The 18971-nt window shown below is 43.1% G+C and overlaps 1 protein-coding gene across 1 annotated transcript; it reads right to left on the bottom strand.

Annotated features, from left to right (window-relative positions):
• Nucleotides 1-5916: 5916 nt before the first annotated feature.
• mapk3 (mitogen-activated protein kinase 3) lies at nucleotides 5917-18767 on the bottom strand. The gene is made up of 9 exons (XM_003453986.5): nucleotides 18347-18767; nucleotides 16961-17143; nucleotides 14499-14688; nucleotides 12972-13088; nucleotides 12731-12845; nucleotides 12514-12645; nucleotides 10608-10717; nucleotides 10025-10160; nucleotides 5917-8351 (listed from the first exon to the last, which is right to left on the bottom strand). The coding sequence occupies exons 1-8, from the start codon at nucleotides 18562-18564 to the stop codon at nucleotides 10032-10034; spliced, it is 1194 nt and encodes a 397-aa protein (XP_003454034.2). The 5' UTR covers nucleotides 18565-18767; the 3' UTR covers nucleotides 5917-8351; nucleotides 10025-10031.
• Between the last annotated feature and the right edge of the window lie 204 nt (nucleotides 18768-18971).

Raw genomic sequence — 18971 nt, 5'->3', positions numbered from 1 at the left:
TTTTATTCTGCTACACTGCTGGAGTATTGCTATTATAATGCAGAATATCCTAAAATAGCATATGATAATAAACTACCTGCCAAATGAGTGTAATTAGCCATCTATTGCTTTTTCCACATTTATTGTCCCGCTGGGCTTAAACATGAGCTGATAACTTAGGAAACACAAATGCATCACAGGCAGTCTGGGAGGTTTGTTATCCTGTATTTGACAAAGGGGATGTGGCATGCAGAGTATGTAAACTTTGCTTTGACCAGGCCAGAAATATGAAAACCACTTATCTGAAGGCAGTGCTCACCACAACATGCCATGTACAGTCCAAAGTCAGCAGGATAAGCAGCAGCATATTGTTCAACTTGAATGGCAAAGCTGGAATGTGACAAACAATTGTGTGACGGGTCGAGCCTGCAGTGATGTGTTACAACAAGCCTGGTTTTCACGAGAACAGAGAAATCCATTCACTGCAGGGCAAATCAGAGCTTCCAGCATTTTCACACATTTACAGGTGTCTCTTTTTGACGTGCAAATCACACAGAAGACAGATCTCACCACACTGTTTGCCACTTTTCTGTTTTCCTGCTGTCACATCTGGTATAGATATTTAGATACATACATGTGTGCATATTAAAACTATAGTCATGCTGAGACATGCTATGCAGACAGACAAAAGACAGACGACTTGAATGAAAATATCCCAGGAATTATTTAGCATGAAGCTGACTTCCAAAACAGCTTATAAATGCAGGTCAGTGTTACAGCTGCTTTTACACTGCTCAAAAAAATTTTAAAGGAACACTTTGAGAACACATTAGATCTCAATGGGAAAAATATGTTGATACGGACTGGGTAGCACGTTAGGAAAAAAGGTTGCTACACCATTTCATGGAAATGAAAAAACAGAGCTCCATTCAAAGATACTCCCAAAAATCAAAGTTAAAAAAATGATGTGGCAGGCCAAAATTTCATTCACTGCTGATTGGTCTTTAGCCCTGTCTCCTGGTATCTCCTCTGTGCTTCTGAGACTTTGCTGGGAGAGTTCTACTGACATGATGCATTTGGACTCATCACATAAAAATCCACAAGAAATGGCACAAGTCTTGATTATGGAGTTCCACATGGTTCCACATGGTTCTGTGCTAGATCCCATAATTTTCACATTATATACACACATATAAGTGTATAAGTCCTGTAAGTTGCAATGTTTTTGTAAGTCCTCGTCGCGTCTATCTGTGTGCAAGCGAAGATATGCCCGAACACTTCTTCTCGACATCGGCAGAACCAAACTTTTTAAGTTAAACTCTGTGGACACTGAGAAGCTGGAAGATCTGGGTCTGCTCCGAAGGCCTACTCAATCACCGACCCCCACTCCTGCACTTCGCCCACATTGGAAGCGCCTCAAGCGGTGTGAGAGGAAGCAGAAGAGGGGTAAGCGCGGTGGCATCCGAGCTAGGCTAGCGGCTAGCCCACACAAACCCGCCATCCCCTCTATCGTTCTGGCCAACGTGCGCTCGCTAGAAAATAAACTGGACGACATCCGACTGCTACGTTCATCTCAAAGGAATGTAAAGGACTGCTGTGCTTTTGTGTTCACGGAAACATGGCTCAGCGACAGTGTCCCGGACCGTGCCATTCAGCTCGACCAGCTAACATGCTACCGTGCTGACAGAGTCATCGTCGCGGGAGGTAAGACCCGCGGGGGAGGACTTTGTGTTTACATCAATGATGCCTGGTGTCGCGATGCTGTTGCGGTCTGCAAACACTGCTCACCAGTGCTGGAGCTTATGGTTATTAAGTGCCGGCCATTCTATCTACCGAGGGAATATACAGCCATACTACTGTGCGCTGTGTACATCCCTCCCTCCTCCAATGTCAACAACAGGAACGAGGCACTGAATGAACTGTACCAGCACATCAGTGAGCAGCAGACAGCCCATCCTGATGCTTTTCTCATCCTGGCTGGGGATTTCAATCATGCAGACTTAAAGTGCGTGTTTCCAAAAATACAACAACACATAGACTTTCCAACAAGGGGAAATAACACACTGGACTTTGTTTACACCACCCGGAGAGGAGCTTACAAAGCTTTTCCCCTCCCCCACCTCGGCGCCTCAGACCATATCACTGTCATGCTAATGCCTGCTTACAGACCGCTCGTTAAAGTCACCAAACCGGTTCGTAAGCGGATACAAGTGTGGCCAGAAGGGGCTTCAGAGGCTCTACAGGACTGTTTTAACATCACAGACTGGAACATGTTTAAGCAGGCTGCCACCTATAACAACACCACTGACCTCCAGGAGTACGCAGAGACTGTTACTGCCTACATCAACAAGTGTATTGAGGATGTAACAGTCACGAAAACCATAACTGTCCGGGCCAATCAAAAACCATGGATGACAGGAGAGGTCTACAGGCTGCTGAAAGCTCGGAATGTTGCCTTCAGAGATGGAGACGAGGCGAGCCTGAGGACAGCTAGGGCCAACCTTTCCCGTGGTATCAGAGAAGCTAAGAGACAGTACTCCAGGAAAATATCTCACCACTTCAAAGACAGCAGAGACTCACGGAGCCTGTGGCGGGGCATTCAGACCATCACAGATTACAAGCCCCCACCACAGACCTGTGATAGCACTATCCCCCTGCTGAACGAGCTGAACACTTTCTTTGCTCGCTTTGAAGTCCAAAACAGCACCACTGCACAGAAGACCCCACCCCCTCCTGGTGACCAGGTGATGACTCTGTCCCCGGACAGCGTGAGGAGATCCCTCAGCAGGATCAATGCACGTAAAGCTCCGGGTCCTGACAACATTCCTGGTCGTGCACTGAGAGACTGTGCAGTGGAACTCACTGATGTCTTCACAGACATCTTCAATATATCACTTATCCAGGCTGTCGTCCCCACATGTTTTAAAGCCACCACAATCATTCCGGTTCCAAAAAAGTCATCTCCCTCCTGCTTTAATGACTACCGTCCTGTTGCACTTACTCCCATCCTGATGAAGTGCTTCGAACGACTAGTCATGCAACACATCAAGACTGTCCTGCCCCCCTCCCTGGATCCCTTCCAGTTTGCGTATCGGCCCAACCGCTCAACCGATGATGCTATCTCCACTGCACTCCACTCAGCACTCACACACCTGGACAAAAAAGACTCATATGTTCGAATGCTGTTCATAGATTTCAGTTCAGCATTCAACACTATAATCCCCCAACAGCTCACTCAAAAACTGGTCCAGTTGGGGCTTAACACCTCTCTGTGCAACTGGCTGTTGGATTTCCTCACCGGAAGACCTCAAGCAGTACGGGTCGGCAGTAACACATCCAGCACCATCATTTTAAACACGGGGCCCCGCAGGGATGTGTGCTGAGCCCCCTCCTCTTCACTCTGCTGACCCATGACTGCACTCCATCATACAGCTCCAACCTCTTCATCAAGTTTGCGGACGACACAACGGTGGTGGGTCTCATTAGCAACAGGGATGAGACCGACTACAGAAGTGAGGTGAGACGCCTGGCCACGTGGTGTGTTGACAACAATCTCTCTCTGAATGTGGAGAAGACGAAGGAGATTGTTGTGGACTTCAGGAGAATGCACACCCAACATGCTCCTCTGACCATTGACGGAGCGTCTGTGGAGAGAGTGAGCAGCACTAAGTTCTTGGGTGTGCACATCACAGAGGATCTCTCCTGGACGCACAACACCACAGCACTGGCCAAGAAATCACAGCAGCGTCTCTTCTTTCTCCGCAAACTAAGAAGAGCAGGAGCACCAGCCCCCATCATGTACTCTTTCTACAGAGGCACCATCGAGAGCATCCTGTCGAGCTGCATCACTGTGTGGTTTGGAGCCTGCAATGCGTCCTGTCATAGAACCCTCCAACGCATAGTGAGAGCTGCAGAGAGGATCATTGGTGTCTCTCTCCCCTCCCTCCAGGACATTTACAGCACCCGTCTCACTAAAAAAGCCCTTTGCATAGCGGCTGATCCCACGCACCCAATGCAAAGCTTCTTCAAGCTGCTGCCGTCAGGGAGGAGACTGCGGAGTCTCCAGGCCAGGACCAGCAGACTGAAGGACAGCTTCATCCATCAGGCTGTCAGGAAGCTTAACTCCCTCCCGATTCTGCCCCCTCTCCCCTCTCTCCTCCACGGTCTCACTGAACTCTGTCACACACACACACACACTCTCTGACTCACTCACTGGCCTGCACTAGTTATTAGTCACTTTGTGGAGCATTGGACTGCCATTACCTCATAAGACTTTGTTGTTACACTATCTCCTACCGTACATTACCAAATCTCCATTTGCACTATTTGCCTATTTGCACTACCTTGCCTGGTTTACACTCAATGTCATTTTTTACCTGAATATTGTATATTGTATATTGTATAGCTTTTTTTGTTATATGTAATATTGTACTGTATTTATTTAAATTTTTACTTTTTAATTATTTTACTTGCATTTTTAATCTCTCTTATATTTAAATGTTCATTTGGGTTTGAGAGTAACGAAATTTCTATTCTCTGTATGTCCTGTACATGTGGCAGAATTGACAAATAAAGTTGACTTTGACTTTGACTTTGACTTTGATATACACTCTTCCCTTACAAAATATGGAACACAATTTATATTCCATTATTGAACACTGGTAAACTTTCCCCCACGCTGTAGTTCGACTTCTTTTTGTTGCTGTCACTTCGTATTCTTACTGACTTTTGTTACCATCACTTCTTCCCCCCTAATCCTCAAACCTTTGGAAAGTGATAACCATCCTGTCTGAGCCTGATTACGCCAGACATCTCTTCTTGGCTTTCACTGTTGTCAGGTGCCTCCTCAAAGGTTACAATATATTGGCGATGAATTTCATTAATCCACCTATAACACTAAATAATATTGACCTTTGAATATAAAGTATCTTTTGAAGTTTTTGTTTTTTATTAGCTAATAAAAAACAAAAAGAAAGAATGAGACCACAACACAATTTCAACAGTATCAGGAAATTTTATTCAATTGTATGTATATAATCTGTTTTTGTTAATCGTTTAATTCATAATACCCATAGAATATACAGACTATAACCCTCAATAACTCATATCTCTTTGACAGTCTACTTATATGTTCTTTTAAAATAATTCCTTAAGATCTTTTAAGGGGAAAAAAAAAACAAACAAAACAAAAAAAAACTCAAAACAGTTTCCTGACTGAAAACACTGCCAATAATAATCACGCCCATAAAAGAAATAAGAAAAATACAAATTAAAAACATACTAAAAAAAACAAACAAAAAAACCCAACTATAACTCCCTTTTATGTAAAAACAAAAGAACAAAACAAAACACAACAACAAAAAACAAACAAAAAACAAAAAAAAAAAAAACAACCCCAAACAATAGCTCACCAATATAACAACAGCAATAATAAGAACACCCATTTAAAATCAATAAATGGAAACAGGCCCTGTGACAGACGGGCCTTTAAACTTGTGTGAATGTAGATGGTGTGTTTAAGTGCAACTTTTCACAAACACACAGATACACCACCGTAAGATAGAGATCGAGGGGGGGAGGGTCTGTGTGTGTCAGGATTATAGCAAAACATGGTCCTCTTGGGTTGTTCCCATGATTACCCAGTGAGATGTTTGATTTGATGGCCGAACCACAAAAAGGAAAGAAAAAAAAAAATATATATATATATATATATATATATATATATATATATAAATAAGAGGGACAGACCAAATGTACATATGAAACAAAGCATCTGCGTGACCGTTTTTGTGTTGTCTATAAGGGGGGGGGGGCAAAAACAAAAAAAACTACACAACATCTCACGGATCTGAAACCACAGGTAACTGCAGGGAGACGGCCCAAGCGGCAAAGAAACAACTTTTCACTCACTCACTCACACACACACACACACACACACACACACACACACACACACACACACACACACACAGGACGAGAGGCGCCCTGGCTTTACATTACTGATGAGCAGATACACAAACACTTGTACGCAGACAAATCACTGACGACCATCCATGAGTCTGAAAACACGCAACACTTTAAACTTAAAGCTCAACAAGCAGGATGCTAGACAGGGCGGGGAAAGAAAAACAAAACGGGGGCAAGGCCGGAAAGACAAAGTGCAGACGTGCTGATTGAGTCGTGTGATTGGAGCGAGTTTCTCCCTTGTCCATGATCTGGGTGAGACGGACACATGATTACCAGAGGAGGGCGGCAGAAAGCGGCAGCAGTGTTCACCAATCCAGCTGTGGGTAAGCGGAAAAGAGGCGGGTACATAAAAAGAAAACAAAAAAAAAAAGCAAGGAGAGGAAGGCAGCCCTTTGAGAAAAGCGTGGTGAGAGTTGGGTGGCTGAACAACCAGAATGAGCATGAACACATGCACCAAAAAGCCTCACACTGATCCCAGAGTGCTGGCTATGGCTTCAGAGAGCGACACAAATCTGATGTTTGCTGCAACATAAGAAAGGAAAAAAAAGAAACAAAAAAAAGCCACGAGGCGCAGGTGCATCACAGCTCCGCATGAGAGGATGACCCAGGGCATGGGTTGGTCCGTTTCTGGAGGGGGAGGGGCATACGATACTGTTCCCAGGTATGTGATCCACCAAACAACAGTTAATACAGTCACATCCAGAGCAAAGACAGGAGGGAGCAGACACCAAACAGACGGAAGGACACAGCTAAAGAAAAACACTCTGGAGAAACTAGAAAAGTGAGTGCCACCCACACTGAAGAGGAAACATCCAGTAAAGGAAGCTGGGAAAAATATACACTGGCCCAAAAAAACAAAACAAAAAGAAAAGAGTAATTGGAAATATAATATATACAGTACAACCATAGAGCGATGATGGGTGCTTGGCTGTGCGCTGAGCTGACATTCCGGGGCTTGACTGTTTTATTTACGATTAATTGGTTTCAACAGGGGTCATAAAAAACAGACAAACCCAAAAACAAGATATTCATTGCCACCTGCAATCAGGTCTCACATTAACCAAAAGCAGGTTTTACTAGTAAAATTAATAGTTTCAATGATCTTGCACTCGTCCCCCCCAGTGGTTTAATGTGAGGAGATACCACTCTGTTAATGGGTGGCTAGATTTGAGTCTTCACTCTCAGTTAGGCCTCAGTAACAACAGGTACCCTGGGTCAAACAAAACCAGACCCTAATTTTCTAGGATGCGTGTTCACCAAAATTGTTTTTAGAAAAATAACAATTGAGAGCTGGTTCAGCGAGCCCACTGTTTTACATTTAATACAGGAAAACGTTTCAACTCGGTTAGGCTGATGTTTTACGTGCAGTTCTCCTAGAGTGGCGATAATCTGGTGTTTTTGACCCAGCACAATGCACCATGGGCGTTAGTATGAACACTATGACTGCACAAACACATACTAAGAGAAACTATTTTATGCTTTTAGCCCAAGTCATGCACGGCCTCCTGGATACAATCGACCGTCCACATATAAGAAGGAGGGAAAAGTCTGCCGGTTATTTCTATTCCCATGTTGCTCGCCAGCCAAGTCCCTTGCATCTCTCGGCCACTTTGGTAAGTTTTCAGGAATGCATGCATTCATATGAACATCATACACTTTTATAAGAAAAAGAGCGATAACAGAAGAAATCCTGCCAACATGCCAGTAAAAACATCGAATGGTTTGTTTCAAAATCAAGTGTTCAGAAAAAGAAAAAAAAAAAAAAAAAAAGACTTGCAAGTACAAATCCCAAAAAACATACACATAAGACCAAACTCAACCAAAAACCCTTAAACAATGTTGTACAAACGAAAACTGCAACAAGCGCAATACAAAAAAAAAAAGAAAAAAAAGAAAAAAAAATTTTTTTTGTATGTACATACACACCCGATTTAACATACCCCGTTCTTTTAGCCCTCAGTTTTACAAGGTCGTAATTTACATGGATCAAGACAAGAAAGTTATGGTGTTGGTTAATACAGTAGTATGTGTGTATACATGAGAGGAGGCTACACAAAGAGGAGAAACAGGAGAAGCTCAGACAGGTTAGCGACGTGAAAGAAAAGGTTTGATGAGGAGTGGAAAGGGACAGCGTGTTGCTGTAGATGAGGCATAAAAATGAAGAAAGAAAAAAGTGAAATGATGAAAAAAAAGAACTAAAACAGTACGACAGACCCTACCATCCCACCCAAGCACAGAAATCAAATTTAAACTTAGCTCTCTCTTTGCAGTAGAAATGGAAAGATTAGCAATTTAATGCTTGTATTTCTTGGTTTTATCTTTTTGTTGGTTTCTTGATGATGCATTTTTCTTTTATTTTTAGCAAGTTGTTCCGAGCCTCTGCGCTTCTTTGTCACTCCTCAGGACTAAAGAAAAAACAGAAACAGAAGACTTTAATAATGACATTTCCAAGACGTCATTTAATCCTATTATTAGAATCCTGCCAAGTAACATTTGACCACCGATTGCATGTCAGGATGTAGTGCAGCTGAAACCAAATGTGTCCTAATATGTAGAATAAAACTGTCTACTTTATTAAATATTTTAGATCAAGGACAGACGTTTTTCAGTGGACACTTGCACTCACCGGCCACTTTGTTGTTAGGTACATCTGTTCATCTGCTTATTAATTCAAATATCTACCCAACAAATCACATGACAGCGGGTAAGGGCTGATCTACTGGGATTTTCCCACAAAATCATCTCTAAAGTTTACAGAGAATGGTCTGAAAGAGAGAAAATGTCTAATGAGCGGCAGTTTTCTGGGTGAAAATTCCTTATTAACGTTGGAGGAGAATAGCCCGACTGCTTCAAATTGATTGGAAGGCAACAGTAACTCAAGTAACCACTCCTTACAAGACAGATATGCAGAAGAGCATCTCTTTAATTTCCTGGTAAGAAGAGGAACCCGAGGCTTAAAAAAAACAAACAAAAAAACAACTGTTTTTATTTCAGCCGTGACATTTGGTAGGGTAAGAATTTAAGGTAAACTAGATCCTTCCTGCCTCATATCATGGTTGAGGCTTGTGGTGGTGCTGTAACGCACAATGTCAGAAACCTCAAACTGTACTCAAAGTTAAATCATCATCAAACGGGAGATTCACATCGTGGATGTGCAGCCGACAAATCAGCAGCTACTTTGTGAGGTCCTGTCAATGTATACCAAAATTCCCGAGGTGTTTTCAGCACCTTGCTGAATCCATTTCATGAGAATTAAGACAGTTTTTCAAGGAAGAGGGCAGTTCAACGTGGTACTAGAAAGGCATACCTAAAGAAGTGGCCAGTGAGTGTAGTTTTCTGACTTTCACAATTTCTTTCTACATCTATATAAACCATGTAAATTGTTTGGATGATATATTTTTTAGTGAAACGTATCACCCAGATTAACATGCCATGAAAAAGATTTTATTCCAATATAACAGATGTTATTAAAGTCATCTCTGAGAACACACACCACGTTTTTTTTTTTTGGCAAACTGCTTCCAGATTGTTTATCTGTGCATTTACTGTAGTTTTTTAGATCTGTATGCACTCCAGGCTGTGGTTTGTCTAAGTGTCTGCATGAGCAGCACTTGGCTCCACTGACATCTAGTGGATGCACACCACAACTAAATCTATCCAGAGCTCTTACAGCTTTTTGACTAGATCTGAAAAATCTTACTTTCTTGATTTTCTTTGGCTCATCTCAGCCTGATCTGAAAGGATTTCTCAATGCAAGGCATGTTTGTAATCATCACTAAGATGGTGCAAGATTAGGTCAAGCAATACCAACCCCCCCCCCCCCACTGACTTTAGCCTCAAATAATGCAGAAAAGACTTCAAACTAGAAAGACTAGCTCAAGTTGTAGCTGTGTAGTCCAATGAGGTGAGGAAGAAAGATTTCTAAAAGAACTTAATGTAGAGGTGTGATGAAAAAGTACTAAATCTAGCTAAATATGTGGGGAAAAGTGTGTGTTTTCTTCCATAATATACTTTATGTTTTTAACCTTGTGTTGCTGCTTTGAGTTTGGGTGCAAAGAGAACAGCCTTTCTTGTGTACCTGTGTCTCAGGAGCGAACTGGCGGCTGGTAGTTGTCCTGGAAACGAGCCGTTTCCTCAAAGATCAGCTCCTTCAGCCTCTCTTTGGGAAGGTCGTCCAGTTCCATGGTGAAAGTGAAGGGCTCCTCTGCTACAGGCTACACGTTTCACACACACACACACACACGCACAGACAGCAGCAGAATGTTACGAGTCATTTCGTGAAAACGCTGCTCTGCATTTGCACAAAGTGAGAAGTGCAGTGTGGCAGTGGCTTGCATGAGTTTCACACTATTGCGACACCACACAACATAACCACGATTATTACACTTGAAAGCAGCAGTAATCTCACAGGTAGAATAAAGTCTACAGTACAATGAACATGTGTTTACTGCACTGAATCTCTTATGGTTACACAAACTAAGAGGAAACTTAATACTTAATCCAAACACTGCTAAGAGGCTTCACAGCACAGTCCAATATAGCTGCAAATCAAATCTTAGCTTACAGGAGAAAAATGGCTAAACCCAGCTTCCTTATGCAGCTTCCATGTTGTGTAAAACTCTTTACCACACAAATTTAACACTTTGCTCTTTGTATTTTACCTCATCTGAAGGATCGTAGTACTGCTCCAGGTAAGGGTGAGCCAGGGCCTCCTCGACGGTGATGCGCTTGATGGGGTTAAAGGTCAACATGCGGCCCAGCAGATCGAGAGCTGCATTAAAGTCACGAGGAGCTTAGTTAGTTCACTCGCCAGGTTATGCAAAAATATAACCTACAGCTTTTCTTTAATTTTCACCCGATAACCCGAGCAAACATCACGTGAAAGCTTTTAAAAACATTTCCATAAGTTTGATGGGTTTCAGTTTCCTACAGTTTCTTAAATCCTGCGATGCCACTCACTCAGAACACACAAACACACAATATGAGCCATTTTTTTAAATATTAGTTGAGAAAAATGCATTATAATAATATGGCAATTTCTCTATCCAACATATCACAGATTTTTAAAGCCGTCGGTACAGGTTTTTATCGTGTGAATCATTTCCTCATGCTGCCGTTTAATTGCTCACTAACAGGAAATCTGTTGCTCACAGCAATCCTGATTTACAATTGAACTCATTTACATAGATATCTGTTGAAGATCCCTCACACCCCTGTGCCCTTATAAAGCTAGTGTGTACCTTAGAGGCAACTTTCTCCTGACTGGCTGCAACCAATCAACTATTTTAGTGTTTTATGAGCATTAATATAGGATCCTAAAACAGAACACCTGTTTGTATTTGTATACCCCAAGATCGCAAATAAACCACATCAGTCGCGTTAGGGTCTGCCTTGTTTTCGGACACTTAAAAATGACAGAATGTTATTATCGTTTCAGCTGCACAAACAAAACCTTATTTTAAACATTAATTCATTTGTCGTGTCTTCAACCTCTTTTCCTACGGAACAGTTTTATCTATGTTTGTAAAAATCGGCCGGTGCGCACAAACACCATGTTTGCGATTGGAAAACTCCGGGTTAACTTGGATACGCATGTCGGTTGAAACTGAAACTTTAGTTCAGTGGCGGCAGCAAGCTGGCAGTTCGCTGGTAGTGCGTGGGCTGCCCATCTACCTGTAGAGGACATCTGCTGTCAGTGGAGGCAGTGTACGAAATATGTGGTAGAATAGGTCTGTGGGTTATTCTTACTGGTGCTGTTGGTACAACAGCCAGCCAAGGGGAAGAGAGAAGTTCTAACCCACAAAGAACTGAAGTGAAACTGAGTGTTACAAACAATGAAATGTGTCCACTGCACGTTGCTTTCCATGCTGTACTTTATGATTTTTGATGATTTCTCTACACTTATCCCATGCCTCGACAACCCTCTTGTCAACCAATCAGCATTCGACTAACACATAGGTCATCCCCGACCAGCTACGTGCAGCTGGGATGTTGGAGCACATTTATGGTGGGTGCAAACCCCTCTCTCTCTCTCTCTCTCTCGAAATCCATACGCAAACAAAACAGTTGCAAGATCATAAATTAGGCATCAACTTAGTAGCAGACATAAGTTAATCCAGATAATAGAAAGATAATCTGGCTATGCTGAACTTGATTTGAAGTACAGGGCTCAGGAGATAGTCTGCCCTAGATGCACTCACACTAATGAAAACACAGTTAGGTGAGGAAGCTGCCTGAGGCAGCATAAAGAGCAACTGATTACTAGTTCAAGGTTTTTACTAGATCAGTAAAAACTGTGGGGAACCTTATCTATTTGATAATCAAAACTATATCCAGAGAAGAAAACCCAGCAGCTGTGAATTCATGGGGAAATTACCAGTTATATTCTCACATGGGCCTAATCGAGCATGACTTAGTGTCATAAAGAAAGTACACTCTCACGTACATTTCTGTTGGGTAATGTCTTGATAAATTCAGTGAAACACTGCATCTTTAGCTATGCTGAAGTATATAAATGTCTACTCCTTGCTAGTATTCCAGGACTGCAAATAAACCATGCCACAGTACCTTTAGGGTCTGCCTTGTAGAACAGCTTTTCCCACGGGATCTTGGGTTTTTCAGGCAGGGACTGCAAGTAGTTCCTCGCCTTCAAGTTAATGATGCAGTTCAGATCTTCTTGAGATGGAGAGCCAAGAATGCCTGTAAAAACACAAGGAGACTCAAGACGGCTGCTCATTAACATCACTGATCTCTAATGTGGAAATAAGAGAGAAGTATGTCTCACCGAGTATGTGGTTGAGTTGGTCCAAGTAGTGTTTCCCAGGGAAGATGGGTTTGTTGGACAACATCTCAGCCAGGATGCAGCCCACCGACCAGATGTCAATGGACTTTGAGTAGCCCTGAGACACAAACACACGCACTTAGCTAATCTGTAATGTTCATCTTTTATTTATCGAAAACAAAATAAATTAAAAAGAAAAAAAAAAAAAAAAAAAAAAACCCTCATCAGTTACCCACAGCCTTACCTTGGAGTTGAGCATGATTTCTGGAGCCCTGTACCAACGAGTAGCCACATACTCAGTCAAAAAACCAGTGTGGTCGTGCTCTGGGTCAGCTATCCGCGCCAGGCCAAAGTCACAGATCTGACAACAACACAGAGGGTCAGAGGTCAAAAACAGCAGTCTGCCTGCTGGCCCAGAATAAAACTCCACAGTGTCTGAAAGTAGTGAAGCATGTTCAGAAAGCTATTTTAGATTTAGATGTAGTTTTCTTCTCTGTTTAATTTTGCATGCAACACAGTTATTTTAAATGATTTTTGGTCTTGTTATATGGAAACGTACAGTAAGTAACATTGTTGGGAAACAGATGCAGTATCTGGCTGCAGGAACATTCATTTAGATGCATTTATTCCTCTGGAAGGGAAGGCTTCAGAAAACCACAGCAACACGAGCTGCCTTTGTTCCTTACTCCTCCCACATGATCCAACTAATCCAGGGATTGATGGCTGAAGGTTCATAGTTCACCCGGACTACTCTAAGGCTGTGCAACATTGGAACAAATGGCTAAAAAAAAACAAAAAACAACAACAACAAAAAAAGATTGCGGATGAGATTTTGTTTGCCTTGTATTCAAGTTTTACTGATTTTTTAAAATTATTTTTCACCACTTTTTATGCACTTTCAAAATCTTTATGATTCTTAAAAGATAAGATATTCCTATCATTTATCTGTAATTCCCAATACACTCGCAGAAACACTGTTTACACTGTGTGGTTGCATCCTCACTTACTTTAGACACCACCAGATGTGTGTTTAGGATAGCTTTCTGCCATAAAATAAGAAGCATAAGCTTGAGAGCCTAGTCATTTCATACTAAAATTCATTTAAAGTGCAAAATTTGACTGAAGCCACCTGAGGTGAACACTTGTTATTCTCATCAGATGTGCTGCGGTGCGTTTCAGAAGCTTCCTGGTAGATGTTCTCTGCTTAGCTAAAAATACGCGCCCGGTCTATTTCTGACGAGCGCCGCATCACACCGCACAGAGCCGATTGAGCAGGACAGGAAGTCAGAGAGAAGAATGGCCTTGGGCATCTGGTCAGTTTTCAAAATAAAGCACCCAGATGTGGTCTGAAGCCGTGGCCTGGATGGAACAAAACCACACTGCAGCTGGGAAGCGACACAGCCGTCAGTTAAGCTCTAAACACAGCATACATTACAAGGCCCAAAGTCTGTATCATTAAAACAGTAGCAACCTGGTTTTCCTGGCAGAGCCTTCAAACATTCCTTCAAAGTTTTTTCTAATCTTCTTGAGAACTGGCTGATTTAACCGCTGTTGCCCACAATGCTACTTTTATGTTTAATTACATGGAAATAAATGGCCTAAATGCCACATAACACTGACTTTGCAGCATATAAATGTCAAATGACCAAATTTACACTCAGAGCCTTCATATGCTGTATCAAGTATGTAAAATCCACTATCCCACACCAAGAAAAAATTTTGTGTTGTTGTTGTTTTAAATGGTGATTGCAGCATGCACATGTGAGCTAACCTTGAGGTCGCAGGTGGTGTTGATGAGCAGGTTGGAGGGCTTGAGATCCCGGTGCAGCACGTTGGCGGAGTGAATGTACTTGAGGCCTCGCAGGATCTGGTAGAGGAAGTAGCAGACGTGGTCGTTGCTTAGCCTTTGGCTCTTCAGCAGCTTGTACAGGTCAGTCTCCATCAGGGTCTGCACAATGTAGCTGGAAGGACGCACGGGTCAAGGAGGACAACAACAGCTAGTATCTACTGATGCTGGAGGACAGGGACACTTTGTGGATGCTTTCTACAGCTAAATATGGTTCAAATCCAGTGAAAATCAGCTGAACCCTTCTTCGTAAACCTTTCAGGTCAGGGGAGTCATTTTGTTGTGCAAATCAAACAACAGAAAACCTAAATGACTACAGACTCTAGCAGGAGTGCACATAGCCCAAAAGAGCCTACAGGTGGCTTTACAAAATTTTGAATATCATTATACTTTGGTATCCTTTTGCAGCACTGCATAAATATATATTTTAATCATTCAACTATTTTAGATCCAGATCGGCAAGTATTAACAGGGCAGCAGCAAGTTTATACAAACAGTTATGCTTTTCAGAGGATAACTTTGATGATTAACACTAGTTGGACTTCCTGTCGTGTTTTTCCCCCCCAAAAAAATCAGATAACTTTGACATAAATGAATCAAACCAAAAACAATAAACTCTCCTTATTAGTTTATGTCCTCAGTCTCAGTTTTGAGTCTTATTTAATACAATGTGATGCTCATTTTATAAATTATAGTTCCCAAAAGCAGGGATGTACTTTAAGGCGGGGCTACACTGTGACTGGCAGTTTGTTAGCATCCCTTGGTTTCTAAGGTAGATGCATTCCTCACCAACAAAGGCTCAACTCGAGGCTTTATGGCCACATGTGGACAACAGATGAAGTCATGGTGCCGTTCTTTTATATACAGTCAGTAGGTTTATAGAGGAAAGTCTGACAGGTGGATATGGGCACAGTCCTGATTGAGCGAATTTTACAAACGCTCCTAAAATGATCACAACTCCGTTACAGTTTGTGATAAAGACAAAATTGTTTTGGAAAGAAGAGAAGACGAGTTTTACGGCAATATTTGCTGCATCATTGTGACACAAATCATTTGCTATCTGAACACAGACAGAAAAATACTTCCAACTAGATTTTTACGATAAGGTGCAGCTCTCATTAACATTACTGTGACTACACAACCATTTTAGAGAACATTTAAATGTCCAAAATATGTCCACTTAAGCTGAATGACACTTGAGTGTTAAAGGGTTAAGAGGCCCACAGTGCACAGTGCACTAACCAGCTGAGCTACACACAAAAAATTGTAACTAAATGATGATGCCATCAGCGGACAGATTTGATTATACTTAGCAAACTCAGTCAAGTTTTCACGAGTTCATATAAACACTACGTGACTAAGTAAAGCAAACCAAGCAGATAAAACAACAGGATACACAAAAAATGCGACTCATGCATTTCCTTTCTGTTTTTTCAGAAGACAATGCAACTGTTCTCAGTCAGTGTCGAGTCCCGGGGATGTCCGCTGCTGCCCAATGTGGCTGAATAACAGAGATCTTAGCAATGATTCAGCAGCTCAAGCCGTGTGAGTAAAGTGATCAAATGACCGACTCTTGAGGCCATCTGGTGAAAATGTTTAGCTCTGTGAAGCAAATCTGATATTATAGATTTGATTGATCTCTACCAGCCACAGCATTAATGTTTCCAGGTTTCCTTTCTTAACCCATCCTACTGACTTGAACTCTCTGCACACACAGAGCAAGTAAAAGCTGGATTAATAATTCGTGTTTGCTCGTCTGGTCTAAATTCACCACAAGCCACACAGTTTTAATAACCGTGTAGTCACAGCTGAATCATCCGAGCCACAAGCTTAGAGAGAAAAACCAGAGGTGGTGCAGTAAAGTTGAAGTTCTGTGAGAGTCACAAATGTTACAGGTGAGGGCTAAACCTGTACTTCAGCCCCACCCCCCCACAGCCAAAAAACGTCTGTAATTAAACAGCCCTACTTTGTCTTTTTAAACACACAAACCTGCAGTTGACTTCAGCATCTGTACCATCATGATGCTGCATCACTTCTTCATTGGCTAAATCCAGTAAAGAATAGTGTGCTACAGTGCATCTGCATAATAAACTCACAAATTTCATATTAGTCATTGTTCTCAGCATCTTAAAGATGGCTCACTTCCTTCACAGTAAAAATTTGATCTCACATATTCTCTGAAACAACAACAACCTCGCAGAACTTGCTTCAGGTATTAAACTCTGTTTAAAACAAATGAAATACTGTGATTTTTATGGACTCTTGAGCCAGTTTTAATGTAACCATGTTCTTGGCTCTCCTGAAGTAACATCTCAATCTCAGTGAGACTGCCTGCTTGATTTTTTTTTTTAACCATAAATTGCACACGTATGGAAAAAGCAGGATACACATCCCTCATGTTGTCGAGCTGCTGTGCCCTGATGATGTCGTTGATGCCGATGATGTTCTCATGGTGGAAACGCAGCAGGATCTTGATTTCCCTCAGCGTGCGCTGGCAGTACGTCTGGTGCTCGAATGGGCTGATTTTCTTGATGGCTACGCGCTGGTTTGTCAGGTTGTCCAGAGCAGAGCTGGGAAGAGGCACAGGACAGGGGTCAGATTACACACTGCATAGATACGGTATCACAAACTGGGCTGACGCTGAGCTCCATAAGGGCGCTTCAAACTGTCACTACTAACAACAAGCAATGGGCTTTTTTTTTTTTGCTGTAATATGTTGAGAAGCACTGTAGCTGTAGGCCGGCGTGTGGGCGCAGTGTCAGCACGATGGAGGTGTAGGATGCATGAGGAGCAGGCAGGGCTGGAAAAAAAAGGTGAGGATGGTTTCTTTCCTGTGGTGAGTTTTGCATTAAAAAAAAAAAAAGACACTCATCTTTATCAGGAACACTAAGTGAAAGATCATTCTCTTGTTGCACAACACAGTGAAATATTGTGAGGATGTAAGTAAGTTTTGGAGCTTTCGCATGCTTAACAGACACTCCAAGACCACTTGGATCGCTGTCAGTGTGCCAAACAGTTATTGCTGTCAATGTTTACAAACAGGGAAAGCAGCAGCAAAGTCACGTGACCACGATGGCACAAACAATATAGCACTATGCTATCAGAGCTGGCAGAGAGCCGCACGGTGTGTGCGCCCTGCTGAGGTGGGATGTGTGGGCCCAACATCCATCTCGCTGCTGTGCCATCTGATTGTTCATGAGGCCGAGCTGCGAACGCAGCGACATGACACTGATAATCAAACGAATCTAACATGGTTCGACACGTCCACACAAAAAGGTGCAGCTCTCATACGTCGATAACACGAGGGAGAGGCCTCGGCACGGCTCACAAATGTCACTCGCATCCTCCGCAGCAGCTCTGTCAGAATTAAAACAGAGATCGGAGCGATGTGGAGGCTGGTTCCGGACGTGGCTACAGCGATAACCAACTTTCCTCTGCGGTCAAACGCCGCCTGCAGAAGAAGATCTGATTGCAGTAGCAAACTACGTCCTGCGCAAACACTCCCCAAACCTTGTTTCCTGTAAAGCTCATAGCCACGCCTGTGGCTGCTCGGCTAACCCGAGTCACCGTAAAGCTAGGCTGCTCAAGAGGTTCAACAGTGTCTTAAGTGCCAATCATCGTGACTGAACACATATTAACTCGACCCCGCTTGTAGAATACAGCCGCTAAAGCGAGCTGGCTCACAGTGTTCGCTAATAAACAGATTATGTTAGCTAGCGCGTTCGCTTCGCGCTACGGTAGCCCGACAAGAGATGACAAGCGCTACTACTCACCACACCATTCCGTAAGCACCCTCCCCGATGTACGACAGGTTCGTGTAGCGGGGGCCCACGTCAAAAATCTGTCCCTTCACGGACTCGGCTGGAGTCCTGGGCACCGGAGCTACGGGCGGTGCATCGGGCGCAACAGGCGCAGCAGCAGCAGCAGCAGCGACGGCGGCGCTGTCGGAGGCTTCGGCCGCGACCGCCGCAGTGCTGCTCGTATCCGCCATTCTTCCTCTCCAAACCGCTCCGAGACTGTCAGGGAGTGTCACTAGGCCCCGCCGCCGCTTTCAGCTGCTCTTTAACGGCCGTCTGAGGCTTTAATCGTACGGACTGTGTGGCTGACGGGGTGCAGCGACTGGGCCCTCTCTACTACTAGAGCGTAAATGGATTTCGTGCGCGAGCGGGGATTTGGTCTCGGCAGTCAGCGTAAATGCGCGTGCAAGAGTTGCGTTAGATTTATTTAAAAGGATGGCTCCGTTGGGCGGCGGCGTGTCATTTGGTTTCAAACGACAGGCACCGCCTACTCCGCTGCTGTAGTGGGGCAAAACAAGCGGCCATACAAGAATTAAACTTGCAGCAGCCGCGAGTGGGCGTGCCGAAATATGTTGCATGCTGGCTGTTATGGAAAAAAAAT

Source organism: Oreochromis niloticus, linkage group LG4 (genome assembly GCF_001858045.2).
Source record: "Oreochromis niloticus isolate F11D_XX linkage group LG4, O_niloticus_UMD_NMBU, whole genome shotgun sequence".
Lineage (NCBI taxonomy): Eukaryota > Metazoa > Chordata > Actinopteri > Cichliformes > Cichlidae > Oreochromis > Oreochromis niloticus.
Note: the sequence above shows the minus strand (reverse complement) of the source record. Positions and strands in the feature narration are given on the sequence as shown.